This window comes from Apodemus sylvaticus, chromosome 5 (genome assembly GCF_947179515.1).
Source record: "Apodemus sylvaticus chromosome 5, mApoSyl1.1, whole genome shotgun sequence".
Taxonomy (NCBI): domain Eukaryota; kingdom Metazoa; phylum Chordata; class Mammalia; order Rodentia; family Muridae; genus Apodemus; species Apodemus sylvaticus.
The window spans coordinates 99,657,488-99,679,742 of NC_067476.1; the positions used below are offsets into that span (position 1 = coordinate 99,657,488).

Sequence of the window (22,255 nt, forward strand, 5' to 3'; positions counted from 1 at the left end):
CTGTCTCTTGTTCGTGTGGACAGCACATTGCTTGGTGTATGATAAAGACAGTTTTCTCATCTTACCCAAAAGTAAGTTCTGATGATTTCTAGGCTGCATAGGAGCCCCAGACATCTGCGTCTCAAAAGAGAAAGCTGCTTCTGCAGATGGCCAACGTTGTCCTTAATCATAGCCATGATGGTTATCACTGCTGATGGCTTACCACGGGCCAGGCCACGTGTCTCCTGGGATACACAGGAGGAGACAGATGGTTATTTGTTGAACGACTGAACAATGCTGAGTGCTTTACAATTAACCTTGACATGCCATCACTTTGACATGGGCTTTAGAACTTCTGTTTCACAAAATTATAGCGAGAACTGGACATACCATCACCTCAGAATTTGTTCTAAGAGCTTTATGTGTGTTGCTAGCCCATTAATCCATATAAAAGCTCTGTGAAATAGATGCTATTAGCCACATAAACTAGAGAGAGTTTAAGTGAGTTACTTAAGAACAGACTATGGGTGATGAGACTTGACTCAGGCTCTCCCCTCCCACCTCAGTACTGGGGATTTAGCCCAGGGTCTCTTGTCTACCTCCCCCCAGCCCCAGGCATTCCACTAAAAGGCTAGATCTTTGGCCCCTTTCATTTTAACTTTTTATTTTGAGACAGTTATTTTATTTTAAGTTAAGGAGGCTAGCCTTGAACTGGTTCTGTAACCCAAGCAGACCATGAACGTGGAATCCTCCTACCCCAGCCTCCGCGCATAGGCCTGCTGGCCCGATTCATTTAAACTTGAGTGGGCAAAGCCAGTTAGTGGCGGTACCTGGAGCACTGACTAGCATCACTACGCTGGCATTCAGGTTCTTCACATCCTAAGATCAAGTTCAAAATGGTAGGGGTAGAGATCTCTTCCCAGGCACCACTCATGCCTCTTTCCCATCCCGGCTTGCTCCAAAGATGAACAATCCTGCAGACGTGGCCGGAAGAGCTATATAAAGAAACCTCAGTGATCCATTGTATGGGTGCACGGCTGGCTGGGTTAGCGCCTTTATTCCTTCCTCAAACATACATTAGGCACTTTTATGTGCACAGTACGCTAGCAGATTAGTGTGTAGTCATTCGGAGAGCAACAATTCCGAGGCTTCGTGGAAACCCTTGGCTGAAGAGTGACGGTTTCCTTAGGAGGCCCTCTGGATTTCTTCTTCCCCTGGAATTGTTCTATCTCTCAAAGTGGCTGGAACAGCAAGCTTCCTTCCCTGGAGGTTAAGTAAACTAGAGAACAAAGTGAAAAGCCTACCGTAGAACCGCCTAGGGAGACGCCATAGGAACTTGGGACCACTAGGGAGTAGGTCCCCCAGGCCATCTTGTACCTAGGCAGACTTCGGAGAGAAGAGATAATAGAATTTACAGAGCTAGGAGTTCCTAGCCCTCCGGTCACAAAGATCCCAGGCCCCAGCCCTCAACCTTAGAAGGTTCTTAGGGGATGATTGCATACATTGTCCTCTGACAATGCAAACGTGACAGCTGCCTATCCAACAACCATTCCGCCTCCGTTCACCAAAGTTCGTGCCACACAAGCTTCTCCTGCGCTATAGTTATGCAACCTCGCTCGCAGCGGGAGTTATTTCCTGTGCTGCTGGATGCGCCAGATTCATGTAACCCGCCTACCCCGGGCTTCAATGGAAGCCGTTCTCCATTAACAAGCACTCAGGCTTTCAGAGATGAATGCCCAGCATTGCATGCTGTTTGCACAGTGAGAATCGCGCTACGAGGTATTGAAACCAACTCTTTACACACACACACACACACACACACACACACTACCCTTGTACAAGTAGCAAGGGGACTGCAGCAGTGCAACAAGAGGGACAGCAGGAGGAGCTCGCTTTGCAGTCCTAGCCTGTAACCCCCACTAAGAGATGAACTCATGCCAGTTCCATTCTTTGCAAGAAAAACACAACACACGCGCGCGCGTGCACGCGCACTGAGCAGAACGGAGTGGTCTCCTGATTTCTTCCCGGAGCACACGGTGTGCTTGCCTGCTCGTCCCGGCAACCCGGATATTCCAGGCCCGAGTAACGGGGAGTTGCGCGTCGCAACAATGCCAGTCCCCGAGCAGCTCTGCTCACAGCTCCCACCCCCGCCCCCTTTCCTCGGCGTGCCAAGAGTTTGGAGCGCGCGCACGCACACGCGCGCGATGCAGTGCAGCGACATATCCCTCCGCCACCCTCCTCGCCCCGCTCCCGCTGCCCGACGATTTGGGAAGCAAGGGGAGGAGGGAACTACTTTTCCGAAACTTGTTCTGCTGCCCACGATCTGGAGCTGCAGTGATTCGACTGCGGGTCGCGGCTTTTAGGTTTCCCCGACCCCTCCGAGGACCCGCGCCTCCGGCTCGCAGCCGCGCCCCACGTCCACTCGCCCGCTCCCGCGCGAGCCCCGCCGCGCCAGAAGTCGCGAGGGACTACTTCGCCTGCCTCTCCCGCGGGCGCCCCGGTTCGAGCGGCGGAAGGAGCGGGCGGCGTGAGCGCTTCCGCCGCCCCCCTCGCGGCTCCCCTCTCGCGGGCGTGAGGAGCGGGCCGCCGAGCTGCGCTGATCTCGGCCCTCCTCACCGCTGCTCGGCACTGTGCCCTCGGGCTCCGACGCTCGCCTCGCGCTCTGCCTGCGGCCCCCAGCTGGAGCGCGCCTGAGGGAGCCCCTGAGGGCCGACCAGGCGCGCCGCGCGGGCAGCCGGCGGCCAGGCGGGAGATGGTGCGCGGCACCTCGGCGGGACCGCGCCGCCTCCCGCAGCCAGCGCTCGGCTGCCCCCCGCCGGCTCCCGCCGCCCGCCCGTCGCCGCGCCCCTGAGAGCAGCACCGCCTCAGCCTCCGGCCGCGTCCCCTCTGCGCCCGCAGTCGCCCGCGCCGTCTCGGCTTCGCACCCGACCTCGGCGCGGCAAACCGCTGGGGTCGCCACGGCCGCGCTTGCTGCCGCCGCCCCCCTGCGGGGGTGGCCGGGCTGCCCGGCTCGCGGGGCGCCGCTCCGGGTGAGGCATCCACCATGGTGAGGCCCCCGAGCCGCTGCCCGCGCGCCCCGCCGGTCGTCGTCGCCCGCCGCCCCTCCGCGCCGCCGCTACCGCTGCTTCCCCGCCTGCTGTTGCTCCTCCATCTCCTGAGCGGATCACGGTGAGGGAAAGATGAGCGAGGAGACGGCGACTTCTGACAACGAGTAAGTGAGCCCTGGCCTGGTTGAGCCCGGTGGGCAGCCCCCTCCCCCAGCCCGTCCCGCCCGGGAGGTGATAGATGCCCGATGTGTCGGGCCATTTTCTTTAATGGCAGCACCCCTTTCCATTCGTGCATTCTCGCCTCTCTGCTTGGGGAAGGGTATCGAGTGCAGTGCAGGGGCGGCGTAGCAATCGGACGTCTCCGAGACGTGGAGTAGGAACTACCCTTTGCCTGCCGTTCACTCCGGCATCACCCCCGCGCCCCCAGCCCCCAACACCTAACACCTTGAACATCCAGCCACCCTGCCTTTGCAGCTATTTCGCTCGGAAACTAATGTGTGGGAGCACCCCCAGCCGCAAACTGCTCTTGAATCCTAATTCGATGACTCAGTGACTCTTAAATACCGATTAAGCCTTCGCCCCCCGCCCCACTTTTTAAACTTATGACCTATACTATTCTAGTAAAAAGATAGGGTTAGGGAAACATTTTAAGAATTAAATAGGATTAAGGACACCTGGAGTGTGGGCAATGTTGAGCTATTGTGTTTTTTACCTTTGAGAGTATTGAACCCTGTCTTCATCAAGAACAGAGTAATTAAAATTTTTGACTGCTAGTGTTTGGTTTCCGTCTGTGATATAGCACGGTTTACTTAGCCGAACGCGTTGGTTGACTTCATCAGAGCTTAATCCATGACTTTTAAGTTTTTGCTAATTTGGACTGTCCTTAGGTTTCCCAAACGAATCACCTTGCCTTTTAAATATTTTGCTTTAATGTAGCAGCCTCTTGGAGGAATAATGGTGCTGTAACAGTTTCCTGTTGAGAAGAGTTAATTTGGGGCCGAATTTTGGCGTCTGTGGTTGTTGGGTTTTTTTTTTTTTTGTAATTGAATTCAAGTTTTATTTGTCTTTGGAGGGCTATGAAGAGTTAAATGAAGTCTAGTTCTTAGGATGCATTCCTTTAAATAAAGTGCATTCCTCAAGTCAGATCTTTCGGAGGAGGCTTTAAAGGCCACTGCGGAAGCCTGTTTACCAAAAAATAGCTAGAAAAATGCCGGGCAACGTCCCCCCCCCCCCTTTGAAAAGCACGCATTGAGGAGCGGGTGTGGAAGGAGGTGGATTGCTGCAGTCAGTGCAGTCTAGAAGCAGAAGTGGCCGCCATGTTCTCTCTTTTTGTGAATCGCCCTCATTTGCATAGCACACTTCATTCATAAAAAAAAATAATTAAACATCCATCACCTTGGACAACTTGAAAGGATTTCCTAAGAAAACCACTCGAAGCTTGTTTGTCCTTGTGTAGAGTTTTGGGTTTAGGAAGAGAGGAGAATTTGAAGTTTTAGATTAAATTTTGGAACATACACGCACACACAAACAACTACCCCAGTTCTCAGAATGTTGACACAGTTATGTGGGAAATATCAGTTCGGGGAGGTGCTGGGATCACGTGGTCGCCTCCATTCATAAAATACCTGGCTGTCCATTCACAGTGCAGTACACTGTCACTGCCTTCCGCAGACTAGACCTATTTTGAGCGAGATCAAGAAGCCTGTCTCAGATAGTGCTGGGCTGGGAGAAAAACTGCGGAAATGCTGAAGGGAATGACGGGAACTTTTACTAGTATCTTGCAATAAAGCAGCTGGGATAAAAATTTTAAGAAATATTTTTTTGAGATGGGGAAAGATGTCTTACCAGTTTAATAGTTTAGGAAGTAGTATTGCCTTACAATTGCCAAGGAACAAATGATGGGATGTAGATTAATAGAAGCATAGAATATATTGTTTCAAAACGGACACTTTTTTTTTGGTACTATAGTAAATTGAAAGTGCAAGTAAGTGTATGAGAGAGATCTCAGTGTGGATAGAACCGTTATTGAACTAGAATGAAAAAATATTAACCATGGTTTTAATTCTCAAGATACTGATGATTTCACACAGCCTCCCACCCTCCCCAATGGGCAACTGGGAATTATTCATCCAGATTTTTAAAATTGTTTTCACAAGGATATACTGCCTTATTAATACAACTACTAGTTTGGGTAGTAAAAGGATAATCTATTTTAGCATGTATTGTCATCTGAGAAGTTCTTCATAGGGCAAAAATGGGTGGTGGTGATGGATTAATGTGAGGAAGTGATTTTTTCATCTGCTAATCATTGTTGCTAGAGCTGACACTGTCTACTTGTGCCTTAGCTCAACCACAAAGTGGATTTCTTGGAATGTCCCTTTTAATCTGGCCATTTGTATAGCTCATCTTTAACCTAGGAGGTGAAGTTTTGAAATGAAAATTCATTATTTGTGATCACACATTAGGAAAAAATGAGAGATCCAGTAGAGCCCTCCTGGGCTTAGGTTTGGTTTAAAATGACCTTGGTTTGTTTTTTTGGTTTTTTTTTTCCCTTTTTTCTCTATTAAACTATCTTTCATAGGGATTTGATTACAGTAGAAATTATTTATACTTTATTGCTTCATCTTTTTCTTTGTTTCTAGCCTTTTAAAGAAGATGAAAATGATTAATTTCTTGGAAGACTGTGTTAACTTTTAAAAATTGATAGCCATTGTGCTAAAATATAGTAGGGCCTTTTAGAGCCCTCATTTTGAAAAACCAATATTTGAATTTAGATTTTGTTTGTGTAGAAATAGGTAACTGAGGTGCTTACATATCTAATCAAGAATTAGTACAAGATGTTATTCTATGAAAGTGTAAAAGGCATCTCAACAGTAATAAGTCAAATGAGGGGAAAATGAATGAGAATAGGATGGAGCCTTAGATTGTTTCGAATTGATGTTTAAAAATAAGATTTTTAGGCAGGTAAGATGGCTCAACTGGTAAGGCACTTTACACCTTGCAGCCTGGCGACCTGAGTTTCATTTCTGGGACTTACATGGTTGGAACCTGCTCCCACAGGTCGTTCTCTGACCTCCATGTGCACATATGGCACCTGTACATTCAAAACAGTCACACAAATAAATGGAATAAAACATTTTTAATTAGGCTTTTCAAAAGATAGTAAATATACTTTAGAAGTAAACCGCGTTATGCCACAAATAAAGGAACTAGCAATTTAATTTTATTTTCGAAGTTAATACTTTTTTTCTGATCTCCAAATGTTTCCAGTACAGGTATATCATATATATAATGGATTAGCCTTTTGAACATTTAAGTATATATTACGTAATACATAAGGGCCTTCGTAATTCACTTCATCAATGAGTGAGTATAGCCCTGCGTGGCCTTTGTTGGTTTGACCAAAGCCCTTGGAGGAGTGAAGTAGCTGAAAAACCTAGCGTTTTGTTTATTGTGTGCAGATAAGCCAAAACCACCTGCTGTGTCAGAACTAGGCTTTTCAATAGCAAGCTGGGATTTACAGGAATTTTAGACTAGGTTAATTAAAATTAGATCACTTGAGATAAATTTGTGGTAGTATAATCTGTGTTAGAATCATTTCTCTTGTCAAAAGCAAATGTGATATCATTTAGTGCTTCCTTCATTAAAAATGTACCTCGCAGTGGTGCTACATGAGTATATGTTCTTAATTCCATTTATCTTACATATGTGTATGTTTATGCATACGTTATACACATATGTTTGAAAGTATTCTAGAACTGAAGAGGAAGAAACATTGGGAAGCTGTGAAGCAGTTATCCAGTGATGTGTGTTTGTGTGGGTATCATGGATACATAGTGTAAAATCTGCTTAGAACTCAGTGGAGCTCAGTAGTGCTCACCATCTCTTCTCTCTTTTGACATAACGCTTTTGGTTTTGAACTGTATGTTTTAAACTCTGCTAACATGCTTAAAATAATAAAACAAAACAAAAAACTTGTGGAAATAATTTTCCCCCAGAAGACTCAATTATGCCATGATCTCCAGCATTCTGCCCTTCTGTGTCACTGTGCACTAGACCTGTACTTAAGACTCAGATTTCAAAAACCATACTTATTTACACATTTTTATGTATGTTACTGCCCCTTATTTCATAGTGCTTGTTATACACTTTTGTGTGTGTGACTTTATACATTAGGGATCACTTAGCTTTGTTAGAAGATGGGCCCCAAAATTACTGGGAAATGAATTATGTTATCTTTTAAAGAATATTTACCCTTTTATTTCCTAAAGTCAAATGAAGTCATTGACTTCATTTTTGACATGTCATATTTTCTCAAGTTCTAGAAATAATAGTTGAGACCTAAAACTATCCTGGATACTCCTAGATAATCATTGTGTTGGGCTCTGAGCACTGTATCAACAAAAAGGTACTCATTTATCTGATTGGTTTCAAGATTTGAAAGTTCCTTTCTTTTACAGCTCCACCATAGTGCTGGTTAGGACTAAAGAAGCTCATTGATGGGGAAAGGGTACGGTTTATAGACTTCCTCATTGGATGTTGTTGCTGGTGGACTGAAGTATCTGGGGGGAGGGGGGGAAGGAGGACTGACAACCTAGCTCTGGTTAGGGTAAAGTGACTAATACGTCTCACTAAGTGTTGGGAAGGGTGATACACAGAGATACGTTTCTTCTCTAACCTTCAAAACTGTCAATTTGAGAAATAGTTTACCCACCCATGCAAGAACAAAACCTAGTTCAGAGACAATTTATTTGGTGTGCTACCCTGAGATAGCAAGGACTAGCATTTGTTATGTAATTGTGTTCTTTACCTATGATTTAATGATGTTGTTTATATATTGGGTTTTTTCACATTGTTCCAAGCACTGTGTGAAAAGCTTTAAGAATTACAGTGTTTATATACATACAAATACAACACTCCTCCACCCTCTTTCTGAGTGGAATGGAATTTCATAGTGAATGTTAAGGTAGATTAATATATGTGAATATTTTTGCTATGTTTGAGTTATCTTTCTAGAATATGCTTTTCAGTGGCTATTGTATGTCCAAGGTATGGTGTACGTTAATGTTTACTAGTCTAATATTGGAATTTGTTCTGTTTTTTTTTTTTTGAACAATGAAGACTGACCTTCAATTTTTTTTTTTAATGTGTATCTGTTGCTTTTTTCCTTGAGATAGTCTAGGAAGGTCACTTTTCATTAATTAAATTGCCATATACAAAAGAAAAATAGTATATGAGAATACTTAGGCTTTGAAATGTCTGTTTAGTTCTCTTTGAAAATTATATCAGTTTAATAGAAAATGAAATTTTATTCAGACTGTTAAAATGTGCTGGGTGGTAAAGTAGAAATAATTTGTTTAGAAAAAATGTTTTAGGGTAGCTAAAATTTTTGAAATACTGCATTATATATAAAATTAAAGTAATTGTTCAGAGGTCATTTGCATATCTATTTAATTTTTAACTGTTTTGTGCACTATGGAATAATACATAGAATATTAAAAATCAGGAGACATGCTTTTCTTATAACTAATTCTGTGACTGAGGGCGAGTGAAGCTGGCTCCTTTGTAATGGAAGGAGTTTGAACTCAGCATTATGGGCTCTTCTGCTAATATATGCTAATAGTATATGATTTGTTTTAATGTTATCAGTGGTAGATACATTCACTTGATTTTGCTAATTATTATTATTGCTAATTATATTATTTTTAGCATATTTAAGCAAATGCTGCCTGATACTACAGTAACATAAATACATGGATTTTGAATAAAAAGGTGTAGTTTACATTCAGAAACAAGTGGAGATCTCTAACCATTTTATTGTCATTAGGAGATGGAGTCCTGCTATCTATTTACTCCAGCTTCTTCTCGGACTTGTTTGATTTAAATAATCTTCTCTACACCCTCCAGTTAGTCGGGATTATAAGGGGACTGACATGCTACCCCATCCACATGGATTAGTTGGAAAAGTGAACAAAAAGCTACTGGATTTGAATGACAGCTTCAGGAGCTCTGTAAGGAACATCCTAGCATCAAGCCAGCCTCTAGAGCTTTACTCACTGACTGGGAGCACCAGGAAGTCATTCTTACTTGGTCACTTATCAAAGCCATATTAAACTAAAGCAGTTAGTTTTAGAAGTTGACACAGAACACAGGTAAAGTAGTGTATTCTCCTGTATTTAGATATTGTACTGTGACAAGTTTGGTATCATAACTGTACCTTAACAGTCGAGAACTAGAGTCATTAGATCTATGAAATTTATGTTTGTGATACTTGGAATGAAGAAAACATTTATTTATTTATTTATTTATCTTCTTTTGAGAAAGGTAGTGTCTCATTATATAGCCCTGGCTGCCCTCAAATTCACAGAGATATGCCTGCCTCTCTGCCTCTTATCTAACAAACAAAACAATACTAGTATATTGTGAACATTTGCTTTCATGTTCGGAGTAAAGACTGGAAAGAGTAGGCAGATACAGAACATGTATTGAGAAGATAAAGATCTAGTTCTGTATCGTTTTTTTTTTTTTTTGCTTCATTAAACAAAACAAACTGAGGGGTAGTGACATGCCTTTGACCCCAGCACTTAGGAGGCAGAGGCAGGTGGGTCTGTGAGTTCGAGGCCAGCTCTGGTCTACAGAGGAAGTTCCAGGACAGCCAGGGCTACACAGAGAAACACTATCTGGAAAAACCAAAAACCAACTAACCAACCAACCAAAAAACCTAAAACAAACCACCTATCTATAAAAAGCATTTTTTTTCTGGGAGCCTGTTAAAGCTTTAGATTTGGAACTGATTTTTTTCTTTTCCTTCTTTCCTTCTTTTTCTTTTTTCATTTTCATTTTATTTCTTTCTCTTTTTTTTTTTTTTTTTTTTTTTTTTTGAGGCAGTGTTTCTCTGTATAATGTTGGAACTTGCTCTGTAGACCACTCTGGCCTCGAACTCAGAGATCTTCCTGTCTCTGTATTCTCCTACAGATTAGAGGCATGTGCCACCACTTCCTGTCTAGGGTCTGTTAAAATGCCTTTCTGAGCACATTGTGGAAGTACTGATAGGTTTGATGCTGTTCCCTCATTTTAGGTGAAAAAGGACATGTTTCTTACAGTTTCAACTCAAGAGCATTTAAATATCACAGTATAGGGGTCAAAAGTTTACTTTCTTAGGAGAAATGATCCTTTTTAGTTTCAGTTATTTCATGAGGTAAACAGTTTATGTTCTTGTAAGCTGTGATCCAGCTAAGATCTTTTATTGGTAAGAAAGATTTGCTAGCCAGTTCACTATTCTTGGTTTAATCTGTTAGAATTTTAATTGGGTTAACCAAAGTCTGTCAACTTATGTGTAAGCTGCCAGTTTTGGTCATGAACAACTGTAGCAAAAAATTAGTATATATTATCATTAGCTCCTGATATTTAGTTTGCTATTCTGAGATAATTAATTTGTTAACTCAGAAATAACTTTCTTAGATATGTAACTGTATGTTTGGTTTAGGAGTTAACTGGAAGTTTATTGATGAGTTAGGTGAAGAATGTATATATTTTGAGGCTTGTTTGACTAAAAATACTAGGTAGAAGTTGAGAACATGTAGCAAATAACCTTAATAAATGCATCAAACCAGAGTATTGTTTAGCTTTGTGTTAGAGAGAAAAGATGAATGAAACAGTAACCTGTAGCCACCCTTTGTTTTCCTTGGCAGCTTTTTTTGATTCCTGATATTTCACAAGGGAGCAAACAGCTTTAGTGACCGAAAAGCTTACAGACTGGACTGCTTTGAGTCTGACTCTGTAGAGTATGTTCTGTTTGCCCTCTAGTACAGATCAAAGGAAAAGGACAGTTTGTTGTGTAATTACTGATTAACTTCAGCTCATCCCATTATTGCATTTATCCTGCCTTAAATACATTTAGCTCATTGGGAAGTATAGGGAAAACAGTTCTAGCAAGATGGAGACTTGCAGGTGGATGGATCTCTGAGTTTGAGGCCAGCCTGGTCTACATATATGTTACGCTGTCTCCAAAATAGTAAAATAGATATTTTTAAATGACTTTGAGGACAAGAGCAATTAAAGACAGATCTACTGAGAAAAGGAACTATTACTCTATAAACCTCTACAGACCTTTCATATACACAAATTTTATGTGAATATATTTTTCTTTTTAAATGTAGAATATAAAGTTGTTACATTAGATTTTAATAGGTCAAAAAGCAATAAACTATCCATTCCTACTGGATACACTTTTTTTTAAAGATTTATTTATTTTATATGAGTACACTGCAGCTGTCTCAGACAGAAGAGGACATCCAATATCATTACAGATGATTGTGAGCCACCATGTGGTTGCTGGGATTTGAACTCAGGACCTCTGGAAGAGCAGTCAGTGCTCTTAATTATAATCTGAGCCATCTCACCAGCCCTTGATACGTTTAATATAAAGACTGTTTATTTGGTTTGGCTTTCCAGAGACAGGGTTTCTCTGTCTGCCTTCTGAGTACTGGGATTAAAGGCACATGCCACCAGCACCACCACCCAGCTATCTGTATTTTTAGTAATCTGTATTTTAGTAATCCTCCCTAATATATTTCATCATATAGTACCAGAAGGTGACATACCAATTTTCTCCTTAGTGAATGCTATGTTTCCACTAACAACATCGTATGGTTGGTGTACAGTTGGAATCCTAGTGTTTAGAAGGCTGAGACAGGAGAATTTTAAGTTGACAATTACAGATTTCAGGATAGCTTTCGCTGATAGTAAATCCCAGGACAGCATGTTTCTATCTCTTTGTCTCTGTTTCCCCACCCCACCCCTGTCCCTGTGTGCACGCTTGTGTGTGTGTGTGTGTGTGTGTACCAGAGAAGGAAGTTTAGTATTCTGCTCTAGCACTCTCCATCTTATTTCCTCATTGAATCTGGGCCTGAGCTGTCAGGCTTCAAGCTCTGAGGATCCTCTTCTCTGTCCTCCACAGTGCTGGGGTTATAGATAATGTGGCTAGATGGGCTTTATGCAAATGCTCTGTCCCTCAGTAAGTGTCTTATATGGGGGCTGGAGAGATGGCTCAGCAGCTAAGTGCACTTGTTGCTCTCTTGCAGAAGACACAAGCACTGTTCATAGTATGTCACAACCATCCCTAACTCCATGGGAAACAATGCAACCTTCTGATGTCTGTGGCTGCTAGCACATATCTATACCTTCAGATAAAATGCTCATATATTTTAAAATCCCACAGTGTGCCTAAATAGTGCTTCATGGTTTTGTGAACTCTATTAAAGGAATATATTTATTTATGTGTTGATCATAGATTTTTAAAACATTTTTAAAGATTTGTTTGTTTGTGTATATGAATATGCTGTCTTCAGATCCTGTTACAGATGGTTATGAGCCACCAGGTGTTTGTTGGGTATAGAACTCAGGACTTCTGGAAGAGCAGCCAGTGGTCTCTTAATCACTGAGCCGTCTCTCTAGCCCCATAGACCTTGATTTTTAAAAAACTCCCAATAGTATATTATATATACTACAGTGTATGTGTGTACGTGCGTGCGTGCGTGCGTGCGTGTGTGTGTGTGTGTGTGTGTGTGTGTGTACTTATACATATACATATTCATATATATATGGTATCTGTCTTATAAATATCTTATTAATAGGACAAAATAAGGTATTAGATTTTTCTAGACTACGAGTCACAGGTGTGAGCTGCTTGATGTGGGTACTGGGAAGTGAACTCTGTAAGAGCACTGTACAGTTAACGACTGAGCCATCTCTGTAGCTGCATACTTAAGTATTTTTAACGTGCATTTAAAATTTCTTGGTGTTCTTATGTAACACTCCTTTTGTTACCACACTGTATTTTCTTTCCCAAGATTATTTGAGTTGTTTCCAAGTATTTGCTGTCATGAATGTACTTGTTTGCGCTCCTGGCACATATGTGCTAAGTGTTCTCTTGGGATATATGTAGGAACATAGGTTGTTAAGATAGAGTGTGAATTTTGAAGTCTATGAAGCCGTGCTCCAAAAGAACAACAAAACGAATTGTGTGCCCAAGGATTCAATTTATATTTAAAAGTGGATCTTAAATTAAACATTGCTGTGGTTTTAACTGGTATCTTGAATATCAGATAATGAATTTTGATAAAATGTCCTAGAGTATTTTTCCAGTTACTGAGCTGAGCAAATTAATTTATGTAACCAGTGAACTCATTTAATACAGCAACCCTCTGGTGTAGGTACAGCTAACTCATTACATGGATGAGGAAGCTGAAGCCTGGAAAGTGATAGTTAGGATTTAGACTTGGTTAGGTCAGACAGAAGACTTGGGCATCCTTCTTGTGCTAGTTTTTCTTTCTCCAAATTACTGATATTTATATTTCCTAATCTCTGTCTTTTCACCCGCTTTTACTCATTTCTTGGTCTGTAGTGTTCATGATAGAACATTGTCTGATGCATAGTCTTTTGAAAAGAATTTTTAGAATTTTTTCCTCAATGTTAGAATGGATCAGGTGTCTGATTTCTAGCACTCTGTTTCTAACTATTTTATAATTTGTCTTACTCTCCTATTCATTGCATCATTAATTTCCAGATAATATTATTTGTTTTATTTTGCCTTTTTTAAATTATAAAAATGTGAAATAGTTGAGAAATACTTATTATATAATTCTGTTTATCGTTAATTACTTTTACAGACTAACCATTTAGGTTATTTAAAAATCTACAGTGATTGACACACATGCATTGTTTTGTATTAGGTTAAAAACTACAAAAGCTAACCTGGTGTGGACTTGACATGAACTAATCTCCAAGAAAGGGTTTTGTACATCTGTAACTGAGCTGTTTCTTTAGCATGCTTGGTGGTTCTCTTGAGGTAGTCCTTTGTGAAGCCAGTTATCTGTATGGTCTTCTGGGTGGTTAATTGTGAATTGTATTTTATTGTTTGTTCTCTCTCTGTCTCTGTCTCTGTCTCTGTCTCTGTCTCTGTCTCTCTCTCTCTCTCTGTCTCTCCCTCTCACTAATTTAATTTCATCTTTATTTGTATGGCTGTGTATGGGTGCCCACTGAGTCAGAAGAAGGCATCGGATCTCCTGGAGCTGAGTAGCAGATTGTGAGCTGCCTATTAACATGGATGCTAGTGACCAAACACCAATCTTCTCCGAGAACAAGTGCTCTGCATCATTGAACCGTTTCTCCAGCAACAGATTCTTATTTGTTTGCTAATTTTTTGTTTTTTGTTTTTTCCCTGTGTAGCCCTGACTGTCCTGGAACTCATTCTGTAGACCTCGAACTCAGAAATACGCCTGCCTCTGCCTCCCAAAGGCTGGGATTAAAGGTGTGTTCCACCACTGCCCAGCTGTTTATTAGTTTTTTAAAGTCATTAATTCAAAAGTGATAATGATAGTGTTAGAAGAATTTAAGAAATTCTAGCAAAATGCTAGAACCCAGTAATAAATGTTAATCCCTATGCTATGTGTGATAATCTAAATGTCAGTAACATTAAAGCATTCAGGTCATGTAAAAAAAAAAAAAGTTTATGTCTACTTCGGTAATGAAATGTCCTTTAATTAAAAGTCATTATGTAAGCTCTCCATATCTTAGAGATCACTAAATGTTGCAGTGCTGTGGATCCAAAGAGCTTAATCATTTGTGGCATTGGAATGATGGACTGGTAGTAATAGCCAGACAGATGGAAATGAGGATGCTGCTGCTGTGTTTATTAGTCAAATACAGTTTATCTCCACAGTTTGCACTGCTTCTAGGTTTGGCACAGTAGTTACCATTGACACTGAATGAGGTAACATTTATGAAATCCTGGAGGAAGGAAAGAAAGGAGCTACCACTTTTGAGGCATTAGCATAATAAGCACTGGGGATATGGATAAACAGAACAAGGTCATTCTTGAGCAGTTCTCCTTAATTATTAGAAATAATTGCTAGGTCTTTGTAATGCATGGCTTGGAGATAATTTAACTATGAGGAGCAATAAAATGAGAAGAAAATCATTTATAAGGGACATTTTTTTTCATGTGCACTCACTTTTACAATTCTAAAGTCTTACATTTAATGTAGCTACAATCTTTGCCGACTGAAATATCTTAAAGTTCACACGGCAGGATAATTGTTATCTCTTAATTAGTAAAGGTTAAAGGGTTAGACTGTTATGGCTTACAATAAAGGAGCAAATGAATACTGTGGAAGTAGCCTTTGTACCTTTATATTTTATATATTGTGGATGAAATTTTCTGAGTGATATCTTAGGTATTATATATATTTATATACTGTCTGGTGCTCCTTCACTAGAAAGAGCTTTGAAATAAAACATTGATAATTGTTGTTAATACAAGGCAGTTAGCTCTACTGGGCCACTATTTAATGTAAGGGCATGCTCTTACATCTTTAGTGTATAGCAAGCTCTAAAAGACTTGCTCCAAAAGACTGCATTTTCTGCTCAGAAGACAAAGGGCAATTTGAGATGAAGAACAGGGTTTGTGTTGCAAACTTCTCTAATCATTGGCCATGAACAGATTGAGCTGTATTTTCTTCCCCCTTTCCATTTGGTTATTCTGAAACTGAAGACTTTATGGATAAAGGTGAGGTAGAAAGAGTGAAGAAACCAGCAGTTATGCTTGTTTGTCATTATTTCTTGTCATCTTACACATTCTAAGGCTGAGTTTAGTTTTAGAGAAGTTTTGGTTATTATAACTACTCATATTGCTGTTTTGCTTCAAAAAAAGTTGTATACTTTAGTATCTTACGTTCAGTGGTGAAGTTAATTCTTTTTTAAAAATTATTTTTCTCTTTAAAGTAGTGATTCAAATAGATGGTCTTTGCCAGTAGCTTAGACCCAGAATTCTACAGTTGACAGTTCAGTTCTTCCTGTAGAATCAGTGTATTTGAGAGACTGAAAGAGCAAGTGTCTGCTTCTTGCTGCATCACAATCAAACAAGTAATGGGAGCTGCTAACACTTTACCAGAATCTCAAAGCAAATCTGTCAGGTTGAGGAAATCTCTCTTTGGAAACATATTAGACCTCAAAAAGTAGGGATCAATTTCCAAAGACACAGTGTCTTCAAATCCTAAAATGTTAGTATCTTATATAGCCAAATGCAACAGTTAACACATAGATAATATTGTCTACAAACAGTGTGAGTATCTACTAAGACTATTGAAGTTTCATAAGTTTCCCTAATTCAGGAAACTTAATGATTGTATGTTGCAATACGTTGTCAGGCATGCTTACTTTCCTGTAATCTGAAACATTATAAGATGGTAGCTCAAACTTTTATGATTCTATTGTGTCTCCCTTAGTGGAAAGTTTGTCTTCATTACTGTCATTTTAGTGTTATCCCCACTGAAAAATGTTACCCCTGTTTTTCCCCCCCGCCCTATAAAATTGGTCACTTTTCTTTGGGGGGGGGGGTCTTCTTTTTTTAGGTCTAAACTGCCTAGCCAAATTCTACCTTCTGTAATTTCTCACTCCAAATAGTATCATCATCCATGATAACCCAAATGTCTATACTGGAAAATAATTTATTTGGGGTAATCATCATCTCCTGTTTTTAGGGCTGGATGGTAGACACCAGTACTTAGCTCTGAAATAGATATCACCTTTTCTTAAAGGTATACATAGCTTCTAGTCAGAATTTCTGCTAATCCCTGATATGGGTCCATTATAAAAACTGTAAGAGCACTATTTAGGTACTCCCAGTAGCCAGGCAAGTTCTTGGGAAGAAATTGAGGTGCTTATGTATTTTATAGAAAAAAAAATTTTTAAGACAAGAGTGTGGAGATAAGACATCTATATTCTTATTACCCAGTGAATCACTGTATCACTGTTACCATTTTCCTCCAAGCTTTTTATCTCTAAATCTCTTACTGTTTTTGCAATAGTGGTTACAACGGAGTTGGGCTGTCAAATCTGTCTAGAAACATGGAAGTGATGAAACTACATGATATCTACTTTGGGTTATCTAAGGTTAGGGGTTAGCAATGTGTCCACCAAGTTAGTGAGTCTGTGTGTGGACATGCAAATCCCATTTTCTTGCACAATCCAATAATTATTGGCAGAACCAAATGATTTAGAATAACCCAGTGCTGACTTAGTGTCTTACAAGTAAAGGCTGCACTTGGATTGTGAATTTGTATCAGAAGCAGTGTTTTCCCCTGGTGATGAGGCTCCACGGGAGAAGAGGAATGAAGAGCACTTGTTCTGGCAGCCAGGAGGCCACTGGAACTCTGAATAGACAGCAGTCTCATGTTTGAGACTCTGTTCTGTTCATATAGGACAGACTTATTATGACACTATATCCTTCATGCATTGCACACTCAAAAATCTATTGAGAACATCCTTGGGCAGAGAATGCAATAGTAAAAGGAGTGCAATTTACCTCAGGGTTTACTTAAAAGGAGGGTGGAAAATGTCTAGGCTACCTTGACATTTTTCTGACAGGGTCTTGTCTGATGAAAAAAAAAAACAATCAAAAACCATTTTGAAGTAGATTTACAGTTATTTATGAATCCGAAGCTATTTTTTCCTGTGAAGTTAAATGATGATCTTGGAAAGTACTGGCCATAGTTTCTAACAAGCTATATTGCCTTTTATAGGGAATATAATTGTCACAGAAAGGATGATGTCCCAATGAGAATGTGATGGGTTGTTTGTAAGTAAATGTGCCTATCCTACCACCTACCATCTTTAATTCAATTTTTATTATTCTTTTTTACCACACACACACACACACACACACACACACATCTGTAGGGATGAATCTAATCTGCCAGTTTGATATTTAGAAAGTAGATTAAATGAAGACAAGTTGTCTTCATTTAAAGGACCAACGTTTTTTTTTCTCAAATGGAGCTTTGAGAAAACTTGATCAGTGAACTAGCTCTAAATAATGGGAATCTTGTGATTATTTTTTCACATGGTAAGAATAAATCATACTCTTCCTGAGAGTAAAAGTAGAATGAACAGATGGAAGTTTAAGGAAAGATAGCAGACTTTTGTTCTATGTATAGAGACAAAGCTAAGTTCCTAATGCAGTTGTCTGGTGGTGGAATAGATTGGAGTCTGGAATCATCATAGTTTCCAAATGAGAGAGAAGATTGATCATCTGTGATTTTTTTTTTTTATTTTTTATTTTTTTTACAAAATAAAGTGTTAGATTTTAGTTAAGTTAGTCTAGATCTTCCAAAGTTCCTTGTAATTGCTTAGGGTCCATGTTTTTTTGTTTTTGGTTTTTGTTTTTGAGATGGGGTTTTTCTGTTTAGCCCTGGCTTGCCCTGGAACTTGCTTTGTAGATTATTAGACTGACCTTGAACTCAGTGAGATCCACCTGTCTGCCTTTCAAGTGCTTGGGATCAAAGGACTGTGCCACTACTGCCCACCATACTTAATATGCTTCTCTGTTAAGGTTTGCACCCTGACAAAGTGAATGTTTGTATAAAAATGAAACAATGCAACAATGCTTAGCTTTAGAGAAATACTTTACAGCTTGAGATTTATAAATGGAGAAAAAATATCGACCCTCATTAGTTGTTTTTGACAAAGAAAGCAACATTCAAATTTGGTTTGTGCAACAGAAATTGTGAACAATTTCTTCTTTCCCTTCCTCCTCCTCCCTTCCTTCCTCCCTCCTTTCTTTTTTCCTGGCATTTGTTTGCATGCCTGCTAGAAGTAGAAGTGTCCATTGTCTCCCTTGGTCACTCTCCACTTTATTTACTGAGACAGGGTTTTTTACTAAGCCCCCAATTCACCAGCTAGTCGGGTTAGCCTATCAAGCCAGTTTGTTTCAGGGATCCTGTCACCACCTCTGAAGTGTTGTGATACAGATATGCCCTGACATTTATATGGGTGTCTGGGATCCAAATTCTGTTTGTCTTGTTTGTGGGCTTGTGCAGTAAGCATTTGTTCATTGATAAGGCAGCAAGTATTAGTTCTTTGTGTATGTAGCTCAGTGTCTAGAGAAAGAGAGCCTGCGTTTAGCAAACATGGGCCTGGATTCATCCCCACTGAAAATTTTTTATTAGCATATTTTTCTTATGCAGTACTTATTTTAAAAATCAAACCTGATGTTTTCTGAATTGTTGTAATTGGGTAGGCATCAGCTTGCTGCATTCATACTGTTCCACAATGTAATCTACATGATCTGTAAATACAACTAAGGAATGCGTTAAAAATTCCCTATTCAGATGTATAAACCATGATTGGTATCTTTGGTTCATTCCAGTTTTGTTTGACATAAAAGCTGCTGACCTAAATGGATAAGCAATACTAGAATGATTTGAGTTTGTGGGTCTTGGAAACACTTGGAATGTGTTATCTGTGTCTGTTGATTGGTAGCTGTGGAAAAATGTGTCCTGTATGCCTGTAGTGTAATCTTTGTCTCACTAAAACTTTAGAAATGAAAGGTTCATAGACTTAAATGTTTATTTCTAGTGATGGCTGTTTTTATTTTATTATGCCATACTCTGAAACCCTTCTGAGTAATGACTGGTGGTATATAAGTGCTTCACTGTCAAGCCTTTTTGTTTTTAAACCACACTTCTCTTGCTGCTCTGCATGGGAATTATGAGGCTGACTTGAAGTCAGTATTGATCCTAGTTACAAAGCTTGTAGCATCTAGTGTCTTCCAGAAAATTGTTGGTAGCTGAACATTAATGAGAAGTTCAGGGCAACTGAATGGTAAACATGTGGAGGAGAATGCATTTGTGGAGAACAGTCACGTGTTTTGAGGTTGTGATGGTTGGGGGCATGATTATGGAATTGAAATTTTTTTTGTAGATGCTATGAGCTTACACTAATAAAATAGCAACTAATAGAGCATATGCACCCCAGCCAAAGATTACTTTCATGTAAATGAGACCTCCTTTCTAGGCACTTTTAATTCAAAGCACAGAGCAGAACAAGGACACAAAGACAATGGTGATTTAAATCTCACTTAGGCTCTTACACAAGATGCAGTCTTGTCAGTGGGCATTATTGTCAGAATTAAACATGCCTTGAACCTAGTTTCTCAGGCATAATAGGCTACTGAAGTCTTCATTGCTGAATGAATAGTTTAATACTTTTAGAGACCAGATTATTTTGTTTCATTGTTTTTGCTGTTGTAAAAAAAAAAAAAAAAGAAAGAAAAAGAAAAGTAACCTTACTGTCTTCTGACCATGGTGACAGGTTGTGACTCTTCCTTAGGAGCAATTATCCTTGTAGACATTCTCAAGCCGAGATCATGCTGTTTCGAAGTCTACTTCCTTGTAATTACTGTGTCAGTTTATAGTTTACTTCAAAATACTTAGTTATAGATTTACTTTTAGCCCCTTTTTAATGAGCCTCTAAGTTACTTCCTTTCTTTATTAAGTTGTACTCAACATAGCTTTATGCATATAGTCTTAGTATACTACCTCTGTTTTTCTGGAGTTGATTTCTAGACGTAAAATGTGTGGTTCTGAGGGGTATATGTGTGTATAGATTTTAGTTTTGCAGGGCATGGGAGTGCGAAACCCCTGTAAACATAGGAGCTGTGTAGAAGAATGTATTGTATTGATAATTAATTCAGTAGGTAAGAAAGTCATGACAATAGTAATTAATTTTTACTTCATGATTACTTAGTAAAATTGGGCATCTATGACTTTCATCTGGTAAATTGCCTTTTCTGTGTTTTTCCTCTAATACTTTTTTGTTTTTTTCTTTTGAGACATCTTGGGTATTTCAGACTGGCCTCAAACTCACTCTGTAGCTGGTGATGGCCTTCAGCTGATCTTTCAGCTTCCAACTCCTGAGTTATGAAAATTTCTATTAATAATTTTGTCATTTTAATTTTAGCTTAGAGTCAAGTTCTTTTTTTCCCAGAAAGTGTACTTTTTGCTTTAACACTACTTATTGAACAGCCATTCTGTTTTCTACAGATCTGATGTCTTATTGCTGTTCATACTAAATACTTGGAGTATGTGTATGTATCTTCTATACTATATTTTTGAGTTTTCACCTCATCAATTTTCTTTTAAAGCATATTATTGGCCATTGGCATGAGAAATGTATTCAGACATTTGGGTGGGATTTATGAGTCAGTGACAAACACATTAGATTACTATGATCCATGTATATTATGACCTGTACATTTGTTTCATCTGGACCACAGTATTTTAAATACTATATCTTTATTCTGCCTGTTGACTTATGGAGAAGTTCTGCTGGCCCTCTCCCTGTGCTCTCTTTATATATGTAACACATACAATAAAAACTCAAGAAGAACATTCCCCTGTTAAAATTAAACCTTATTCACTACCAGCCACTGAGTTTACAGAGGGTCTTTGAGCTTACAAATGGATTAGTCCAGTGTTGTAATACTAACTTAGCCTCGATTCCCCAAACAGCTGCTGGAGTGGAGCATCCTAGTTTGCCTGCTCCATAAAGAAGTATATGCTCATACCTCTTAGAGGTCTTTCTGGAATCTTAGTTTCCCTGCCATAGAACACTGATGAGAGAGCTACAGTAGAATGTAACAGTGATATGCAGCACATATGCTGTAATGCTGTCCTGGAACAGGCCACAGAAGGTCATGGATAGAGTAGAGATAGTTAAGCCATTACTCCTCTGTTTAGGATATCTGACAAGCTTTTACTGCAAAGGATAGAGTCAGTTGAATACATAGATGTACAACTTAAAGACCTGAGCTTCGCAAGGTTACTGGGCACACAGAGTTTGCCTTTATACCATTTGATTTTCTGATCAAATTTTTCCAGTTATTAGCTATATTCCTCAGCAATATTTTATTCACTTGGCTCCCTCCTTATCTTTTACTTTAATCTGCAAGGCAGTGTTCATCTTTTTTTAAGTATAGATTTTACATTTCCCTGCTCAAAAAGTAAAGTATTTTTCTTAGTAAAGAGGAACCTTATTTTTACTGTGTGTGAGCTGCTGTCTGCATCTTACAGCATTGTGTTCTCTCTCTCTCTCTCTCTCTCTCTCTCTCTCTCTCTCTCTCTCTCTGTTTTTTGGATTTGGCTTTTTTTCGAGACAGGGTTTCTCTGTATAGCCCTGGCTGTCCTTGAACTCACTCTGTAGACCAGGCTGGCCTCGAACTCAGAAATCCGCCTGCCTCTGCCTCCCGCAGTGCTGGGATTACAGGCGTGCACCACCACTGCCCGGCTCAGCATTGTTTTCTCACCTGGACACTGGTCTTTGTGTAAGGTAGTCCTTACTGAGAGGACTCTCTTTCTTGGTCCTGTTAATACCATCTACTCTTCTTTTGG

General features: G+C 39.9%; 1 protein-coding gene across 1 annotated transcript in view; it reads left to right on the plus strand.

The window, feature by feature from the left end:
* The first annotated feature begins 2,531 nt into the window (after positions 1–2,531).
* Spred1 (sprouty related EVH1 domain containing 1) overlaps positions 2,532–22,255 on the plus strand; it is a 59,857-nt gene continuing 40,133 nt past the window's right edge. Inside the window, exon 1 of the mRNA XM_052183207.1 lies at positions 2,532–3,190. Coding sequence (XP_052039167.1) covers positions 3,159–3,190 — 32 coding nt within the window. The 5' untranslated portion in view covers positions 2,532–3,158. The remainder of the gene's footprint in view (positions 3,191–22,255) is intronic.